This window comes from Phaenicophaeus curvirostris, chromosome 13, assembly GCF_032191515.1.
Source record: "Phaenicophaeus curvirostris isolate KB17595 chromosome 13, BPBGC_Pcur_1.0, whole genome shotgun sequence".
NCBI lineage: Eukaryota > Metazoa > Chordata > Aves > Cuculiformes > Cuculidae > Phaenicophaeus > Phaenicophaeus curvirostris.
The window spans coordinates 2,789,247-2,809,053 of record NC_091404.1 but is presented as its reverse complement, the minus strand read 5'-3'; the positions used below and the strand labels follow the sequence as shown (position 1 = coordinate 2,809,053).

At 47.6% G+C, this 19,807-nt stretch overlaps 1 protein-coding gene across 10 annotated transcripts in view; it reads right to left on the bottom strand.

Moving 5' to 3' along the window:
* The window catches only part of ARHGEF9 (Cdc42 guanine nucleotide exchange factor 9), a 219,510-nt gene that overhangs the window by 30,483 nt on the left and 169,220 nt on the right, over positions 1 to 19,807 (bottom strand). For all 10 annotated transcript variants that reach the window (XM_069867770.1, XM_069867771.1, XM_069867772.1 and 7 more), the window contains 3 exons: positions 17,509 to 17,741; positions 11,399 to 11,528; positions 1,121 to 1,252 (listed from right to left, as the gene is read on the bottom strand). In XM_069867770.1, coding sequence (XP_069723871.1) covers positions 1,121 to 1,252; positions 11,399 to 11,528; positions 17,509 to 17,741 — 495 coding nt within the window. The remainder of the gene's footprint in view (positions 1 to 1,120; positions 1,253 to 11,398; positions 11,529 to 17,508; positions 17,742 to 19,807) is intronic.

The following is a 19,807-nucleotide window of genomic DNA, read 5'->3' as shown; positions in this document are numbered from 1 at the left end:
AAGAGGTAAAAAAAAAAAGCACGCGCATTCCAGAAGGCAAAATCTCAGTCAACCATGACTCAGGAGAAGAAAGTGCCACCCACTGAACTGCACAGGCCACAGCTCCATGTCTGGTGGCAGCGGGCAGTGATGCCGCGGTGAGTCAGGAGCCACCCACGCCGCCACCCACGCCGCTTCCTGCAGTGGCTGGGCTCTCCTTGGAGGGCTGCTGCGCCGCACGGGGCTCGTTCAACCTTTCCTTAGCATATGGAATGTGACAGGAACACAACCCTGGTGTGCTTGGCCGGAGACGTCTGCAGCTTGCCCTGCCTCCCACTTGTAGCCAGGCCAGGGGACTCCGTCTGCCCAGTTATCTGTGTGGCTGCAGTGGAAATGCCAACGAATCCCTGTCCGTATGGAGAATCATAGAATCATAGAATCACCAGGTTGGAAAAGACCCACCGGATCATCGAGTCCAACCATAATGAGCTGGGATCACCTTAGCAGTACTACAGCAACGCAGCTCTGCTGCCAAACGCAGTCACTCCAAAACACAGTTCCCCCCTCCGATTAATCCTGCAACACCTTAGCCCCGGTTTTCCGCATTGTCTTTCTTCGTGATGGGTTTTGTGGCACAGACATGCCACACAAAATCCAGTGCAGCAGCTACATGAAGATAAGGCTTAAACTGCATTTCACCAAGTGACAGCACACAAACCCCGCTACAGACCCAGCAGCTGCCCAGCGTTTCTTCGAGAGGCAGCGATCGTTGTTTTAATGCAGCAATTGAGGTGTCTGCCCAAGTGCCAGGCTTCGCAGTTCATATAGAAATTCGAGGGCTATCATTTGCTGCAGCCAAAAGTAGAAGCAAGGCAACGAGCCAAACGAGGGGCGCATGAGAAAAAGGCATGAAATGAACAAGTGGAGGCTGGATTTGCTACCAGCATCAAAATCCCTCTGTCCCGGTTTACTCACCACCCTGTAATTCTGTATTTCTAGCACGTGGATTGCCCTTTCTCAGTGCTATCCATGTCCTCTTCCACACGTGTAGCAGCCACCTTGCCCTAAAAACCGCTTTGGACTGCAAAGTCTGTCTGCAGCATGTCCTTAGCCACGCTGATTTCTCCCTAGATGTCCTTACCTTCTTGCAGAGAACCATCTGGTGATCAAAGAGAAAGAAAACACGCTGCTGGTTCCGTCCATAAGGCTGGTAAATCCAGGACATCTCTCCCGTGTAGATCAACTCTGAGCTGCGGTCCAAGATATCGTCTCCCTAGAGGGCACAGAGAAGGAGGCCGAATGAGCCGCTGCTCCCAGCCAGGGCAGTGGGTATGTTTCTCTTTGCAGGATGGGAAGAAACAAGAATTAAATAAGATTTTGGCTCTTTTGCAGTTTTCCAAGCCATCCCACCTGCTTTCAGACCAGAAACTGCAGACAGGATAATTCTGAAGGGAGAGAAATAAATGAAGTAAGTGCAGACACTCAAAGCACAGTCATTACGGTTCACAGTGCAAGGAGGAAAGAGCTGCTCCAGACGCCGTCCCCACTCCCCCTCACCAGGTACCCCCAGGCACTGAATCTCGATGCTGGTGGCATCCTGAGAGTGAAGCCCCTTTTCTCCTGCCCACGACACAGCCCCTTTGTATTCAGGGTAAGAGATTCCCTGGCACCCTCTTGCTTTAGAACAGCATCCCAAAGCACATCCCCTCTTGACATCTCAGACCAGCTACCCAAGTCATCTACAACGTGTTATCCATAATCCCACCTGTGAGGCTGCTAAAACTGCCCCCTCCGGATTGCTGCCTCCCTTCCCACTCATTCGGGCAATTACAGCCCCTTCTCCCAGAGCTCATTAGAGTTCCCCACCTCTAAAAAACTGTCAGGACCACCCCAGCTCCTCCAGCAGCCTCTGCCCCCTCCTCCCCGGCTGGCAAAGCCTCCTCGGCCAGCTGCCAGAATGCCCTCGCCCTTTCCCTGCCTCCAGCTAACGCTTGTTTTCCTCTCCGAGATTTTTTAAGGATTCATGAGCAGATGGTCTTGAACACACAGCGCTCTCTCTCCCACTCTCCAAGAGAACAAATGCAGTCACCCTCCACTAATTGGGATGAGCTGGACTTTTTAAAAAGTTAATTAAAATCTATTTATTAAAAATGGGTGAATTCACAACCACCTGCCCTGTGGGCATCTCAGTGCATCTCTTGCTCTGAAGCATCTGTGAAGGGACCAGGAGGACTCCAGCTAAAAGGTAAGGAGCAGGAGTCAGGAGCAACTGAGAGAGAAGCCTTGTTTTTCCATTTTTGTCTCTGAAACTAGAATCACAGAATCATAGAATCACAGAATGATTTTAGGTTGGAAGGGACCTCAAAGCCCATCAAGTTCCACCCCCCTGCAAAGACACCTCCCACTGGATCAGGGGCTCCAAGCCCCATCCAACCTGGCCTTGAACCCCTCCAGGGATGGGGCAGCCACCCCTGCTCTGGGCAACCTGGGCCAGGGCCTCCCCACCCTCACACCAAAACAGTTCTTGCTAAGATCTCACTTCAGCCTCCCCTCTTGCAGCTGAAAACTGCAAAAAAGAACCTGGAGGGCATCTAGATAGACAGACTTATCTGGTAGTGCTTCCACTTGTAGGTGTCAAAGCACCAAGACTCACCCCCACTCTTAATTTCTTGGTGAGGATTTCAGACTGCTGCTCAGGTAAATGTGTAATTAACCTCCCAGCATTGATTGGAAGCAACTGCCTGAGTCCCTGGGCCCTGTGACAACAGCAACTTCATTAAGTCGGTGCAGCATCATGCTGCAGCACAGACTTTCAAACTGCCTTAGTGAGGTATTTATCCACCTCTTCATCTGTGGTATGAGGAGGGATAACTTCCTGGGAACAGAGGGGCATTCCCAGAGGGATGTGCTGTGCATCTTGCAGTGTCTCAAGATTGTGGTGTCAGGGGCTGACTGCAGCCGATACCTCCTGGCCAGAACCCAGGGACCATGTGCTGCTGCAACAGCTTAGGTAGATGCAAGCCCTTGAACAAGAAGCCTTTGAAGAAAACGCACCAGCTCCAGAAATTCTGGGCTTTCCTGGCTAAATATGAGCTCATACAAAGAAGATTCATACAAGCCCATGGAGCTTTTATGAGAGGGGGCGAGCCTGGAAAAGGCTGGCTGCTAAAAATAGAAAGGCAGTTTTGTCTTTTACTCCTGTGGTAGCATCTCAAGCCTGAGGACACACAGAGGACTCTGTAAACACTTCTACTTGATTAGCTGAATGCAAACTGTGCAGTCCCTGCAAGCAATAGGAACCAAAAAAATTACATCTGAAATGATAGAATTTGTACTGCATTTTTTTATGTTGGGAAAACAACTTGTATATACAGTCTATAGGCTAGAAATAGATGATTTCCAGCACTGTATTAGCAAATTTGGAAATATATATTGCAAACAGTTTTGGACTAGCACATGTTGGCCAGACGTCAGCCCTCGAGAAGAGCATCTCTGCGGCCCTGCCTCTTCCTCGAGCCCTCAGCTGCTATTGCAATCCACCAGCGTGGCTGCACTGCCAGACCTCCTAGAGCAGATGCAATGAACCTTGAAAGGCATTTTCTTTCCCCAGCAGTTATACCACCTCTTTGAACAGCATGAACTGTCTTCTGCTGGTGGAGCGTCCCTACTGGGGATCCTCATGGGGCCAGTCACAGTGTCATGGATAAGAAAGGAAGCATTTGCTTTTCTGCTCCACTGTTGGCACGACTACCCCAGCACACCTCGATATTTGCTCCTCATTTCATAGAAACATAGAATCATAGAATCATAGAATCACCAGGTTGGAAGAAACCCACCGGATCATCAAGTCCAACCATTCCTATCAAACACTAAACCATGTTGGCTTTCCACAACACCTCTCCCAATCCTTTTCTAAAGCCAGTCCAGGGCCTGGATCCTTCCAATTACATAGAAAAATAGGAAAAAAAAAATCCCAGGTTGCCCAGAGCACCTCCCCATCCCTGGAGGTGTTCAAGGCCACACTGGATGGGGCTTGGAGCCCCTGATCCACTGGAAGGTGTCCCTGCCCATGCCAGGGGCTGGAAATGGATTGGCTTTGAGGTCCCTTCCAGCCCAAACCATTCTATGATTCTGAAGTGGCAGATGTCCTACTGACTTCAGCAAAGCAAAGCAGCAAAAGGGCCAAGACTCCCTACCGACCTGAAGTATCCTATAAGGATACATGAAAATCTCTCAGCCCTCCCCAGGCTGCATCAATGGTTTGCACTGCACAGCCTGCTACATACAAAGGGCAGGAAAAAGAAAGCTGAGTCCTCTTCCCTTCCTGCAGTCACAGGCAGAGTCCAACTACTTCGGGTGCAGTAATGGGAGCAGAAGGTCACCCAGATCTAGGCTGGAAGCAGGCCTCATGCTCCCTGGAGCTTGCCAGGGCTGGAACGACATAAAAGCCCTGGGGCTAATCCTGACTCTTGCAGCACAGGGTCAGCTCTGCTGCTGCAGCTGCAGAATAAGTCAATCCTCAGCTCCACAACTGTGTTATAGGTGATTGCCACTTTCTATAATGAGGAACTGGGAGGAACCAACGGGTTTTTACTGCTGTGATGAAAGAGATGCTGCTGGAAGCACCAGCATTACAAAGAGGACACGGCACTGCAATCTGCAGCATGTTGGACCTCTCAGCCTGCCCTGCTCCTTCTTCCCAGCAGCAATCCCTGAGCAGATGCCATCCCAGGCTCAGAAATGCTCCTCAGCCCATGGGACCTGCTCCCCTGTGCCTAAGCCACCTCCTGACACGGCTCGTTGCTGTCACCGCTGGGCACAAAATCTCCCTCACTCGTTAACATTCAGCGCACAGGGCTCTCTTCTGCCTGACACTGCTGTTCTTTAATTAGAGATTGACAGGCTGATTAGCACTCTGGGCTACTGAGAGATCAGAAAAAAAGGAAAGTGAGAGCAATGTTGTCCTTTTCATCAGGCTCATTTTTTTGATACCTTCTGTTGCTGGGGGGCTGGGAGAAACCAGAGAAGAGGGGGGAAAAAAAAGAAGGATGTGTTTCAGTCCATGATGCGATTACTTTCCCTGGAGGATTTCTCATCAGACTGTCCTCACTTTGAATACAGTACGTTGGTTGCATGCATCTTTTTTTTCATCTCATTCTTGGATTCTATAACATAGTATTAGGCTGAGGCCAGCTATTATACATTACATAATTAAGGGCAGCAAGTCTTGATTTAAAGGACCCATAAATAACAAGAATGGGAAGGAATTTAAAAGGACAGTGTTCATTACATTTCTCAATTATATATATTTTTTCTCTCCATGTAAATTTAATACTCTTGAATTCTGCCAAAGTTGCAACCCAGGGGAATCTTTGGTAGAAGTATCAAGATATCTACATAAACCAAAGCAGTTTGTTTAAATAGCAAGTTAAAATTCATCCAGTTTGATGAGTAAGGCTCACTCCCATGCCAAATATCCTCCACTTGGCTTGGGGACCTCCACAGATCCCCTTCTAGGGAATGGGTGCCAGGTCACAGAATCATAAAATGGTTTGGGTTGGAAGGAACCTTAAGGCCCTTCCAGTTCCAACCCCCTGCCATGGGCAGGGACACCTCCCTCCTCTGAGAAAAACCTGCTCTGAAAGGGAGGAAAGCGGTGCTGGCAGCTGCCGTGAAGGGAGCCTGAAATGCTGCAGGGATTGAGGCTTCATTTTGTTTTGCCTTGGTTCAAGTGCTGTATGAAAAAGGCACAGAGCAGAGCAATCCCGAGGTCTGCCAAAGCACAGATCTGCTTTCCATCTTCACATCCTCTCTAATGGGCACTCAGCAAGCGCTGTCACACTCGAGGCTGCGGTCATGCCCCAGCAACTGGCAAGCTTGCAAATCCTGCCCGGGAGCAGCGCCGGAGCGAGCCAGGCATTGCAGCGCGCTCGCCAGCGTACCCCGTGTGCTTGCAGGAGCCGTACGGAGGGCAGGAGGCAGGGGAAGGTGCTCCTCTGAGGGCAGGAGAAAGGTGAAGGTGCTTCTCTGATGACCACAGAGCAGGCAGAGGGAGGAAGGAAGGGGGGTACCGCTCCTCTGCTCCCACTGTGTGCCTGTAAACACCGCACTGGGGCTTGCAAGGGCTTTGAAATGATGATGGGCTTTGAAACGATGATGGGCTTTGTAGGAAGAACCACTTTCTAGTATTGGTGTGTGTGTATTATCCGGCTAAAACCCACTGACCTTTGTGATGCATAACTCGCTCTCAGAGGGCAAAAGCACAAGACAGGACTGAACGTGTAAAGGCTGCCTCGGATGGGTTCTGTCTGTCCCGTTTGAAGTCTGATCCAGAGGAAATGTCGCAGGCTGTTCTGAACCCACTCCAGCCGGGTTTGCCTTTAAATGTCACTGCTTTGATCCGAAGGCATTTAACTACAAGTAAGGGGAGGATGTTGAGCAAAAGGAAATAGAGGTTGAACATCAGGAACCACTTCATAACAAGGAGAACTCAGACACTGAAAGGTCTCAGCAGGAGGTGGTGGAAGCCCTACATTCTGCACCGTTAACAGCTGAAAGGACAAAAGGCACTAGAGGATTTGGTGTAGGCAGGGGCAGCACCTCTCCAGGTCTGTTTATATACTGGAAATTCAAGAGAGAAACTAAAGAAGTGAGTCATCCATGGCAATAGTTCAACCAAGGCTTTCTGATCAGGATCCAGTTCCTGTGAATTCAACAGGAACCCGTTTCAAAGTGATTGAGATTATTTCTAATTCACAGCAGTCAGTGAGATCATAATCATAGAATCATAGAATATTTTGGGTTGGAAGGGACCTTAAAGATCACCTAGTTCCAACCCCCTGCCAGATCAGGCTGCCCAAGGCCCATCCAACCTGGCCTTGAACACCTCCCGGGATAGGGAGGCACCACTTCTCTGGGCAACCTGTTCCAGTGCCTCACCACTCTCACAGCGAAGAAATTCCTCCTTATGTCTAGTCTAAATCTTCTCTTCAGATTCTACTCAGTCATTATTGATATAAAGATGAAAAAGATTCCTTAGGACTCCACACCCCAGCTGCCATGGAGTCAGACCACCCTTTCCAGGTACCATCCACAATTTCAACCATCGACCCCTGCTTACATGACTTCTTGGATAAAAACCAATCTGGCCTTGGTTAACTCAAGGACATTCACATTTGTCAGATCCTGACCCTGTAATTCACTTTCACAGGGCCAGGCAGAAAATTATTCCTGCAGCACACAGGCACAACTCCATGGGATTCAGTAAAATCCCTTCTGCTTAAATTAGCCAGAACATGCCACCTACTTCTTCTATTTGTTTTAGGATCAGCAATATGTATACATACCCAATAACACCTTCTGCTTTGAAGAAAATGCATACGTACACTTTGTTTACAAGGATATTTCAAATATTCACTCACTAAATATTTTTTTGTTTAGTGTGGATTTTTTCTTCTTCTTTTCCCAACATCTCATTGCAAACCACTGATAAATTTAGGGAAGAAACTGCAATTTCAAATCAGAGAATCAACATCATTAGTTAAGAGATGTTGAGGAAAAACTGGTATTTCTCCAAATAAAAGATTTCAATGTGCGCAAACATTGAGCTCTGTTTGCTGCTGAGATAATTCCCCAAGTGAAACACAGAGTGAGAATTAGAATCATAAAAACTTTGGGTTAGAAAAGACCTTTCAGATCATCTAGTCCGACTGCACCTGTCCACCACTGAACCACCCCTGAGCACCTTGTCTGCCCATCTCTTAAATCCCTCCAGGGATGTGGACTCCACCGCTGCCCTGGGCAGCCGTTCCAGTGTCTGAGAGCCCTTTCAGAGAAGAAATTTTTCCTAATATTTAATCTAAACCTCCACTGGAGCAATGTTTTTCAGCTGGCCCCAAGGAATACCATGCTGTACAGCTCAGGTCCATGCTGCTACTGCTCATCTGAACTGCCGAGCTGGCTGGAGAGATCAAGAAGCCCCTGGGACACCCAGAGGGGCAGAAAGGGAGCCCTTGTGGGTACAGACTCCGGTTAGAGCAGGGGTGGGGCCACAGAAAGATGGGAGGGTGATGCTGTGTGTTCCTGGCTCTGTTTCAGTGAGCACTTAATATAAACTAGGTAAGCATTTGTAGAAGCATGAAGTTGACAGCAGGTCACTCTCTCAGTAGTGTCCTTCACTGCAGCCAACCTGGGAGCTGTGGTCTTCTACTTTCTGATCCAGGTAATAAAACGCATGTTCCCCACAGGCTGGAAGAGGATAGGGAGACGTTCTGGGAAATCCTATTTCTATTTCATAACTGCCTACGTGTATAAGATGAGAGCTTGAATCCCTACAGGTGGGATAAGGAATCAGCCCCTCATAGCCTGGGAGACATGTCCTATAGACAGAGGTCAGCCGAGTCATGGGTTTGGAGGTTAGCTTGGGTTTGCAATGCCTAAAAAGAACATCTGCGCAGATCTCAAAATGGTCTCAAGTTGTGCCAGGGGAGGTTTAGACTGGATATTAGAAAAACTTTCTTTATGGAAAGAGTGGTGAAGCCCTGGCAGAGGCTACCTGGAGAAGTGGTGGAGTCTCCTTTCCTGGAGGGGTTCAGAAAGCATGTAGATGTGGCACTTCAGGACATGGCTTCGCAGGCACGGTGGCATTGGGCTGATGGTTGGACTGGATGAGCTTAGAGGGCTTTTCCAACCTCAATGATTCTGTGATCATATCTAGGACAAATCTAAGCATCTGGCACTGCTTTTGATTCCTCCTGTTCTCTTCCTGCGTTATATTATAGCTAACTTCTGAGTATTTTAGTGCAGCCTTCTGGCCATTACGTGGACATCTGGGAAGTGGGGGCTGCATCTGAAGATTCAGTTGTTACTTTAGAGAAAAGAATCAAGCAGTGAAGTCCTCTGCTGGATATAGTCCTCATACTTTAGTCTTCTCATCACAACTCTATGACTCTTCTGGATCCAAAATACAGAACAAAAAAGGCAAGAAGGGTGTTTTCCTGTGAATGGGGGCAGTCACTGTATTCTTGTCGAACCTCTGACAACAGCAGGTTTTGCTGTATTAACAGAAGATGAAGGATGTTGCAATGCTGCATGCAAGAAGAGCGGCTGGGAAGCTGCCTGGTAGAAAAGGCCCTGGGGGTGCTGGTCGACAGCGGCTGAACATGAGCCAGCAGTGGCCTAGGTGGCCAAGACCAACACCATTCTGGCTTGGATCACCCATGGGGTGGCCAGCAGGAGCAGGGAAGGGATCATCCCCTGCATTTGGTGCTGGTGAGGCTGCACCTCAAATCCTGGGTTCAGTTTTGGGCCCCTCAGTGCAAGAAGGACATTGAGGGGCTGGAGCACATCTGGAGAAGGGAACAGAGCTGGGGAAGGGTCTGGAGAACAGGGATTGTGGGAGCAGCTGAGGGACCTGGGGCTGTTTATCCTGGAGAAGAGGAGGCTGAGGAGAGACCTCATTGCTCTCCGCAGCTTCTGGGAAGGAGGTTGTGGTGAGGTGGGTGCTGGGCTCTTCTCCCAAGGAACAAGGGATAGGACAAGAGGAAATCGCCTCAAGTTGCACAAGAGGAGGTTTGGATTGGGTATTAGGAAAATGCCTTCACTGACAGAGTGGTGAAGCCCTGGCAGAGGCTGCCCAGGGCAGTGGGGGAGTCTCCAGACCTGGAGAGGTTCAAAATCCATATGGTCAGGGCACTTGGGGACACGGTTTAGTAGGCATGGTGGCGTTGAGCTGACGGTTGGACTGGAAGAGTTTAGAGGTCTTTTCCAACCTCAGTGATTCTGTGACTCTATGTTGCTGCAATATTGTGCTTAAAATTTGGAGTAGTTGAAAGAAGCCTGGAAGAACAATTTGGCAAGTTCCTGAGGATAGGATGGAGATAAAGAATGGGTACTGCTAAGCAGGAATGAATTATAAAGGATGAAGCTAAAGCTAAGCAGGAATGAATTATCAAGGATATGGCTCAATAAAAATGAATTATCAGCTCAGGTAATTCAAGAGAAAAAGGAACTGCTATTCCACAGATCCTACATGGAGGTCACCTTGGCTTTCCACTCAACATGAATATTCACTGGCTTGGGATTGATCAATCTTTAATCTAGATTTATTTACAATGAGGGTCTCAGCAGTTCTCACAAATGGCACCTATTAGCTCATCCCATGGCACACACTGAAGGCTGAAGACGTATCTGATGGTCCTGTCCCTCCTTGAGAGCAGCTTGCTGACTCTGAAAATGAGCCTGCATGTCAGTAAGAAAGAGATTTCCTTGCAGTAAACAACAATAAAACAATCAAGAAAATCATCTGCATTTTCTGCTCTCACAGACACTCATAATTTAAGAACCAGCGATGATTGCTGCATTTATATGCTTTATTAAGAGGGTCAGGGTTGAATGCAACCTCTATCATAGCAATGAAACTAGTTCAGTCAAGGAGGATACACAAGAAGAAGGTGAGGCACCTGCTTTTCTCTCCTTCTCCTAGAGCCTTCCTAGATAAAAACATATGACAAGATTTTTCCCATATACTAATATACATAATATGATCCCATTGACTTGAATGGGAAGTTATTCCAAATATTCATGACTGTGAGGAAGAAGAAAGGCTGTTCCATCAACCTAAGCATCTACTTGCTGAACACATGGATCAATGACAACATAAAGAGGGATTTACAAAAATATTAATCTTCGGTCTGCTTTTAAACTTGATTTACAGATCACATTCATACAATGATTTTTAAAGAATCTGGGATGAAAAGCAGAGGACAATATCATTTTAGTATGGCTTTCTTTTTTAAACACATGGCAAAACTGTAAGGTCTGCTAGGAAAGAAGCCCTCTGCTGACTTTGCCTTGTCTGTGTTTCTCAGCTTCCTAATTATATCAGCACTCCAGACAGGGCTGGTTCAGAGATAACTTTAAGTGGGTGCTCATTTTAAATGTGCAAATAGCATCTCAACTTCAGCTTCACACATTAGCTTCTAATCACAAAGTACCACCAGAAGAGTTTTCTCTCAGGGCGTTTTTGCTACCTTTCCCTACTTCTTCCCTAATGACAAAGCAGAGAGCCAGAATGCACACGGAGTTCATCCAAATCTCCCTTATTCCCACGACAAAAGCACTCCATTTGCAAAAGGTACTCCAGATTTCTACTGATGGCACTGGAACCAGAGCCCAGATTTTCTTCAGAATACCATTAATGACTGACATGCTAAGTACCATCTCCAAAATCTGTAAATATGTGTTCTCTATCCCAAGTTTAATCCCAGTTCTGAGGTCTCATCCAACTCCTATCTAGACCATGTTGTGTGAAATGACCCACATGGTCTAGGATAATTACAACCAATGCGTCGGACAGGTTAATTCCAACAGTTTTTGCCATGTTTCTAGCCCTGAAACAAGGGCCAAGCAGGTGCTGTACCTCCCAGTCCAGAACGGAGGCCTGCCACTGAGCGATCTTGTCAATGTTCTCCAACCTCCGCTTCCGCTCGTTGATCTGTAGAGTCACGTTCCTCATGACGGCGAGAGCAGCAGCCACATACCTGTAGTCACTGCCGAACACAAAACAAGAAGATTGTGAAATGGAGTGTGGTGTGCAGTGGTGATGCCCAGGATCTCTCACTAGCAGCAGCATAATCACACCAGCCTTGTAGCAATAAATGCAGCAAGGATTTGCCGCTCATTATTACTATATCATGTTTTTTCCATCAACAATGTCTTTCTGGGTCATCGCAAAAGAGCAGCTTGGTTGAAACTGAAGCAGTGTGTGTGTATGAGACTGAGAAACCAGCCAACTCCTCAGCTGGTTTGCATGAGGGGAGCCCAACCAAGTACAGCCTGGCCTCTCCCAACTCAGTGAACAACGGCTGCGGGTATCGCTCCTTTGAGTCTTAACGTACTCGGCTATCTAACATCTGAACGTTTTTATGGCCCATGTCCTTGGGGCCTGGATTTTTCCACCAGAAATTCTTCACAATGAGGGTGGGGAGGCCCTGGCCCAGGTTGCCTAGAACAGTGGTGGCTCCCCCATCAAGGTGTTCAAGGCCAGGTTGGATGGGGCTTGGAGCCCCTGATCCACTGGGAGGTGTCCCTGCCCATGGCAGGGGTGGGACTGGATGGGCTTTGAGGTCCCTTCCAGCCCAAACTATTCTGTGATTCTATGATGATTCTACGAAAATATTTCTCCTAGACACAGGCCAAACCCCCTTCCAAATGACGAGGTGACCCCAAGTCTGCCCTGGAGTATACAACCCATGGCATTCATTCTTACTGGGGACTTCAGGTAAGCAAATCAAACCAATTCTTTTATTTTTTTATCCTGGACAGGCCTGCGAGTGCAATAACAAGGAGTGCAAACAGCCTCCCACCAGGACCAGCACAGATGATGATCCGTCTTTTCAAAAAGTGATGCTGAAATCAATGCTATTGATTTCTGCCCTGTGCCTTTTTTTCCATTCCAAAGAACTTTAATGTTCATTTCAATTGGAAAGACAGACAAGGCCAGCTGCCACAGTGCCACCATGATATATTATTAACTTAAGGGCTGATATTGACTGCTGACTAATGAGAAAAACTGTGATCTTGGGCAACTGCAAGGGGAATGGCTTTATTGATTATTGCTAAGAATTGCACTGGTGACAGCTATAATACGGGTGAATGCTGTGAATTAGATCCATTTCCCCACGCGATCCAAACAGGGTAAATATTAAGAAACAATCACAATGTGATATACAACAGAATATTATTCGCTATTTTGCCATCTTTCCTTGGATGAAAGCTTGAGATGGGTTGCCAATTTTTTATTCAATACTTAGATCAAAATTCTAGCTGAGGGTCAAAAAAGAATCTTATGAATTGCAGAACATCAGGACTTGTCCTTCAACAAAGTAAAGGAGAACAGAGGATGGGTTGTCTGACATATCCATCACAATACACAATGAAGAATGTCCTGTGCCTTCCTTTGTAGGGTCACGTGTAGAAGTGAGTGCCTGGTTGTGTAGAGGAGAAACGGAGCTATGCCTGAGAAGTGGTGGCTGCCCCATCCCTGGAGGTGTTCAAGGCCAGGTTGGATGGGGCTTGGAACCCCTGATCCAGTGGGAGGTGTTGAGGGAGTTGGAACAGGATGGGCTTTAAGGCCCTTTCCAACCCAAACCATTCCATGACTCTATGCCAGAGAGACATTAGTCTGCTCTTCAAACTGTCCATGAGTTCTTGTAGGGAAATAGGTAAGTCACCATGATCAGAAAGGATCTGTAGAGGTATTAAGAGGTGTAGGGTTCAGAGACAGTCACTAATCATCTCCTAGCAATTATGCTCATGCAAAGAAGGAGGCTAACGCCAGTCTACCCATGAGCAGAGTCTCCTTTCTCCTATGATGTGTTCATACACTCAGCTCCCGTTCAGTTCTGTGTCAGCAATGACCAGGACACTGACAAGCTCCACCTTCATCTATTTAATTCATATTAAGCTAGAGTAAATCTTTAAGAGGTGAACAGATGTGGCTTTGAGAAAAATTCAAACAAACCAGTCTTACAACAACGAGTGCTAGAAGGGAGCCGGGCTCTGCAAACAGCCCCACACCAGCCTCCATGCAGAGTGGGCTCCTGCCAATCAAGATGGGGTTTATCTCAGAAATACCTATTTACTAATTCTAATGTTCTCTTCTAAAAGAAAACCCCATACACATTTTTCTTTCATGCAATAATGAAGAAAGAGTCATGGCTGAACTTCTTATGCTCCCAGCTCGTGTCTGTGGCAGAGCTGACAAAAACTTGGTAGAAAAAATAACAGAAGTGAAGCTTTTGGCCAGTGAATGAATAATAGAATAGCATTACTCACAAAATTAAGGTAAATACATTGTTTGTCAATTAAATTGGGACTACAACGACCCCTTTCCAGTGCTCAATCAGAACGCAAGACTAGACTCTTGCCAAATATCACATGCTCACTTGGGAGATAACAGTCAGGTTTCTGGTTTCTTGTCCTGACCTGGTACAGGGAAGATCCAGAGCTCTGCAAGGATGATTTGAGTGAAAAGGAAGGGAAAAAAAAGCCCAGAAAAGAATAGAGCATCCCCTGTTAGACAAAGCCAACATATCTGCTGTCACTGGGGCTCCTGGTCCTTTCTGAGTTCTGCCTTAGTCCATAAATGGGTCAATTGATTTAAGCAGTCTTTGCTACATATTAAATTCAAATCAGCGTGCCTAAGAGACTCTTAATCCAGCCAAGGATGAGCCTGATTTCATCATGAGTGTTAGTCCCCTCTATAATTTTCCAGCTCCTGTTCCAGACTCACAATCTAATTGTGAGCAGTGTCAAACTGCAAGCCCATGAGGACCACTGGCCCCCTGATTAATAGGCACTGCTGAAGCTCCCCACTTGGCTTATCAGCTTCTCTCATTCACAGCTGACCCTGGTAGTATCCCAGGCTGCAGGTATCTGGCTTTTCCCTACGTCCGATATCGTCACAACAGGACATTCCGCAAAGATGATTTGATTTTCTGATCTCACGCTTTGCTCTCTCAGTCACCATCCCAATGTCAGAACTGCAGGAGAAGAAAGTATGTGTATTTCAAGTAGGCAAGCACAGCGGCCAGGGTTTTCTGCACAGCCTCACTGCAGGGTCACCTGGTGGTAAGAAAAGCCTGGTGTGCCTTGCTTTCTCCATTCATGGCATTAAGCTTGTCATAGAATCACAGAAAGTCCTAAGTCAGAAGGGGCCCACAAGCATCATCCACTCCAGCTCCTGTCCCTGCACAGGACATCCCAACATTCACACCGTGGGGCTGAGGGCCTTGGCCAAATGTTGCTGGAATATTGTCAGGCTTGGTGCCGTGACTGCTTCCCTGGGAGCTGTTCCAGGGCTCCACCACCCTCTGGTGGTGTCCATCTGGTTACCTAACGTCCAACTTAACCCTCCCCAGCACATCTTCCTGCCATTCCCTTGGTCCTGTCATTGGTGGTCACAGAGAAGAGCTCACCACCTGCTTCTCCTCCTCCCCTGGTGAGGAAGCTCCAGAGCGTGATGAGGTCTCCCCTCATTCTCCTCTTCTCCAGGCTGAACAGACCGAGTGCCTTCAGCTGCTCCTCACGCTCTTCTCCTCTAAACCCTTCCCCAACTCCATGCCCTTCTCTGGACACTCTCCTGTAGATTTAGACCCTTTTTATCCCATGGCTCCCAGAACTGCACCCAGTGCTCAAGGTGGGGCCGCCTCATTGGAGAGCAGGGTGGGGTTTTGAGCTGGGTTGCCTGGATGATTGTTCCCTCCCAGCGTATTGGAACACTTGAATTGGAGGACCTAGACCACAGTATGTGTGGCATAACTCATCCAATTTTGGCGTTCTAACACCATTCCTTGAGTCCATCCAGGGCATGTCTACAGAAACATGCCACACTTCAGGGCTGAGATGAGGCACAACCTTTTGCTGGTTTTCTGGGCAGCCGGAGTTTCATAGATGGACTTCTAGAATGGTTTGTGTTGGAAGGGACCTCAAAGCCCATCCACTTCCAACCCCACGGGCAGGGACACCTCCCACTGGATCACAGGCTCCAAGCCACATCCAACCTGGCCTTGAACCCCTCCAGGGATGGGGCAGCCACAAGTTCTCCAGGCAACCTGGGCCAGGACCTCACCACCCTCACACCAAAACATTTCTTACACATTGGTTACAGCTTCAGGGGGCTTCCTCTTTACTAGTGCAAGGCAAGCAAACATAGTCCTGCTTCCGTTTTTTTCAGAAAATGAAGAAACAAGAGAAATAAGTGTCCACAATAGTGTCCTGTCAATGATACAATCCAGTAAAAATGAGCTCTCCATCTGAATCAACTGACTGTTCCCTAACCACAGGAAAGGTCTGAGTTTCCCTGGAATATGACTATATCTGATTACTTAACAACATGTTGATTTTAAAACATCCCAAAGAAATGTACTCCCAAAATAATTCAACCCTTGTGCAATCACACTGTCCACATCCCCTTTGGTGGTGCTACCAAAGAACTCTGAGAAGGTCACTTGAAACACAGTCCTCTTGTCTCAGAGGCTGCTTATGCTTTCCTGTTGTCAAGCTGCATCCAAATTCCCACTGTAAATGCTGTGGGGACATCACATGGCTGGTAAGGAAAAAAACCCTCAACGTCTGGGATCCTAGAGCTGGTTTCTGATCCCCTGGTGTTCCCTGAGTCCACTCCAACCCTGATTTGGTCTTGGTATGAAGGGAAAACCAGAAATGTGTTCTGGAGCTAAATGCATGTCCAAAATGGTGATTTTGAACTGGGCATTCAGCTACTGCAAATCAGTCAAATGCGTGAATCGGGTCAAAGCACATCAATGCATCTCTTCACTTACGTCACGTCTCTCTGCTCTTTTAGAGCTGGGTTTGGGGAAAAACAAAACGATCAAACGCTTGCAGAAGTTTCTGAAACATCTGTGGTCTTTTTTGTTCTCTGAGGCACTGCCTTTTAAATGGGTTTAGGAAAAGAAAGCAAATTGGTAAGGCAGGAGAAAAACTACTGTTAGGGGGCCTGATTCTTTTTTCATTTATTTTTATAGCAGTCCATCCCACGTGGTGTTGTAGGTACTAGTCCAAATTACATGAGGGCAGAGAGTCAAGTCAATTGTCCTCAGCAGCAGCAAAAGAGATTCCGGGCATCTTGGGGAGCAGAATCATAGAATCATAATTTGGATTGGAAGGGATCTCAAAGATCATCCAATTCCAACCCACTTGCAATGGGCAGGGACAACTCCCACTGGATCAGGGGCTCCAAGCCCCATCCAACCTGACCTTGAACCCCTCCAGAGATGGGGCAGCCACCACTGCTCTGGGCAACCTGTTCTGGTGCTTCACCACTCTCATAGTAAAGAAATTCCTCCTAATGCCTAGTCTAAATCTGCCCCTCTCCAGTTTATACCCATTGCCCCTCATCCTATCACTACAAGCCTTTGTGAACAGTCCCTCCCCAGCTTTCTTGGAGCCCCTTCAGGTACTGGAAGGTCACTATAAGGTCTCCTCGGAGCCTTCTTGGAGCTGAACAGCCCCAACACTCTCAGCCTGTCAAAGGGAAGTAATCAAACTCCTCTGAATCTGAACCCTCTGGCAAAATCAGGACGGAATCAGGATGAAAAGCAGAGCAGGCTCTGAATTATCCCCAAATCTGAGCACATTCAGTTTTGAGTTGTGTATCCTGGCCCTCTACTTGCTATGTGCTGAGGTCTTCTGCAGGCTAAAGGAAGGAGCCTTTCTGACCAGGGAATACTAATTAGATGATTTCTCTAATGTAACTGTAGCATCAGAAAGTACATCCAATGGTAATTAGTTCCCATGTCTGATGATAACAGTGACGAGCTTGGCTCCATCAGTGCTTTGAGAAGCTTTCTAAACATCTGCTGAACATTTGCCCTACTTCAATTTATACAAGATGTCACCAAGAGGAGAGCTAGACAGACAAAAATCCCCCAACCCTTGTGTGTGTGGAGAAGACACCTGAAGGAGCAGTGAGAAAAAACCCTTCCATGTAAGCAGAGACAGGTGTACCTGTGGTCCTGTGCAGTGTATTTGAGCAGCTCCGCCAGCTGCAGGGGGTATTTGCAGATCTTCTGCACTGGCGTCAGAAGGAAACCGTCTATGGCAATGTCGATCATCTGTTGCAATAGACGGCACGCTTCGAAGAAATGCTGGTACCTGCTATCTTTCATCAGCTTGGAGAGCTCCATGCATGCATCCAAATGATTGTTACAGTACTCAGAATAGATCCAGAAGCCGTCTTGCTGTGAGAGGCAGGAGAAAAGGGATGCACACAGAAGGGAGGACACGTCAGACAAGTGCTGCAAGCAGTCAAGCACCACCAACACCAACACTTTACAAGTAAAGAAGAAAGAACACTCCAAGAAGGAGGAGGAAAGACTGATTCTGGAGTATTTTTCCTGTGTGGAGGAGGTGCTGCATGGTAGCTCTGGAGGAAAAGGGAGGCAGAGAGGGACCTGCATACTGACACAACTCTGTAGGTACAGGCTGTGTTAAAGCAAACCCCTGCCCACTGCTGCAGGCATTCTCAGCTTTGTGCACTGGGGTTTCCCTAGGAAAAGGTAAAGGTAGAACCAGGCAGAGCTCTGGACTTGGGTAGTACAAGAAGAAAATCTTGTTATTCCTTGAGCTCTTTCCCTGAAAAATCACAAAGCACCTGGCAAGAGTTTAGGACGCAGATGTATCTGAAATTCCCTCTGCCAAGAGGAACCCAAGGCATCAGCCACTGTCTGGATTCCCCCAAGACCAGAGAACCAGAAAACACCAAAAACCAGAAAAACAAGAGAAAAAAAACCCTTCATGTGTCTACCCACCCTCTGCACTGATCAAACAAGTCTTTCAGTGCTAATTTTGTTGGAATATCCTTTGTCATAGAATCATGGAATGGTTTCGGTTAGAAGGGACCTCAAAGCCCATCCAGTCCCACCCCCTGCCACGGGCAGAGACACCTCCCACTGGATCAGGGGCTCCAAGCCCCATCCAGCCTGGCCTTGAACACCACCAGGATTGGAGAAACCACCATTTCTCTGGGCAATACGGGCCAGGGCCTCCCCACCCTCACAGGAAAAACATTTCTTCCTAAGATCTCATCTCAATCTCCCTTTTTCAGCTGAAAACCTTTTCCCCTTGTCCTCTACCTGCCCCTCCCCAGCTTTCCTGCAGCCCCTTTCAGGGCTAGAAGTCTGTTCTTAGGTCTCTCTGCAGCCTTCTCTTCTCCAGGCTGAACAATCCCAACTCTCTCAACTTGTCCTCGTACAGGAGGTGCTCCAGCTCTCAAATCATCTCCGTGGCCTCCTCTGGACCTGCTCCAATAGCTCCATGTCCTTCCTGTGCTGAGGACTGTATAACTGAGTTTCTGCCTTTTCTGACCCCAGATGGGACCATGGCAGTTTAACACCCTTAACTCAGGCTCCATTCATCTGGTCCACACGCTCAAGGGAGATGAAACATCAAAGAAAAACTGCACTGGAGGAAAGACAGACACAAACCAACTGTCTGATACTATTAAGACTGTAGTTGAGACAGTCTGAAAATGAGCCCTGGTGTTGCTGGTCAACAGCTTGAGTTGCTACAGCAGGTTGCGGCCAATGCCTTACAAACCGTAGAAAGGATCGATTCCGTCTTTAAAAAGACACACAACTAGCAATTCTTATTTCCCACTCCCAAATAACCCGCCTTTCTGGAAACAAGGGAGCCTGGTTTCTTCTGAATCCCCATAGCTGACCCAGAGCTTGAACTGCCAAGCACTGAACACCTCTCTTTTCCTCAAGCACATGAGGAGCAAATGCTTTCTAGATCCCTGTAACAGGATTTCAGTGTCCTCATCCCTCTGTTTCCCCAAATAGCCAACCAGGGACCATTCATTAGGAATTTATTAGCCAGCTATCAGCCCCTGTCTGGTGACAGATGACCACCAGATAGCCTTCTAAAGAACAGCCTTTCTTACTATTGCCTCTACAACCAAAGTGACAGCATAGCCTCGAGACATGAAGTTTTAGCGACTGATTGTCACCAAGATTTCTTTCATTGTCCTAGTACAGGGGTGGAATACGATGTTGCTTTGGAAGCAAGCAGCAGGGATTGCAGGCTCTGATAAAAATAAGCAATACCGATGCCATCACCTTCTCACGAAGGAACCTACCTTCCAATAAGAAGACTAACGATGCTTCACAGATGCTGCACCCCTTTTTAAGGACGTCTTGCTGAAGTTTCATGAACAACTATGAGGAATTTCTCTAATTCAGTGAACTGCTGCCAGCTCAGCCCTGGCTGTAAGTAACAAGGAATCTGCATCCAGGGCCGGAGCACC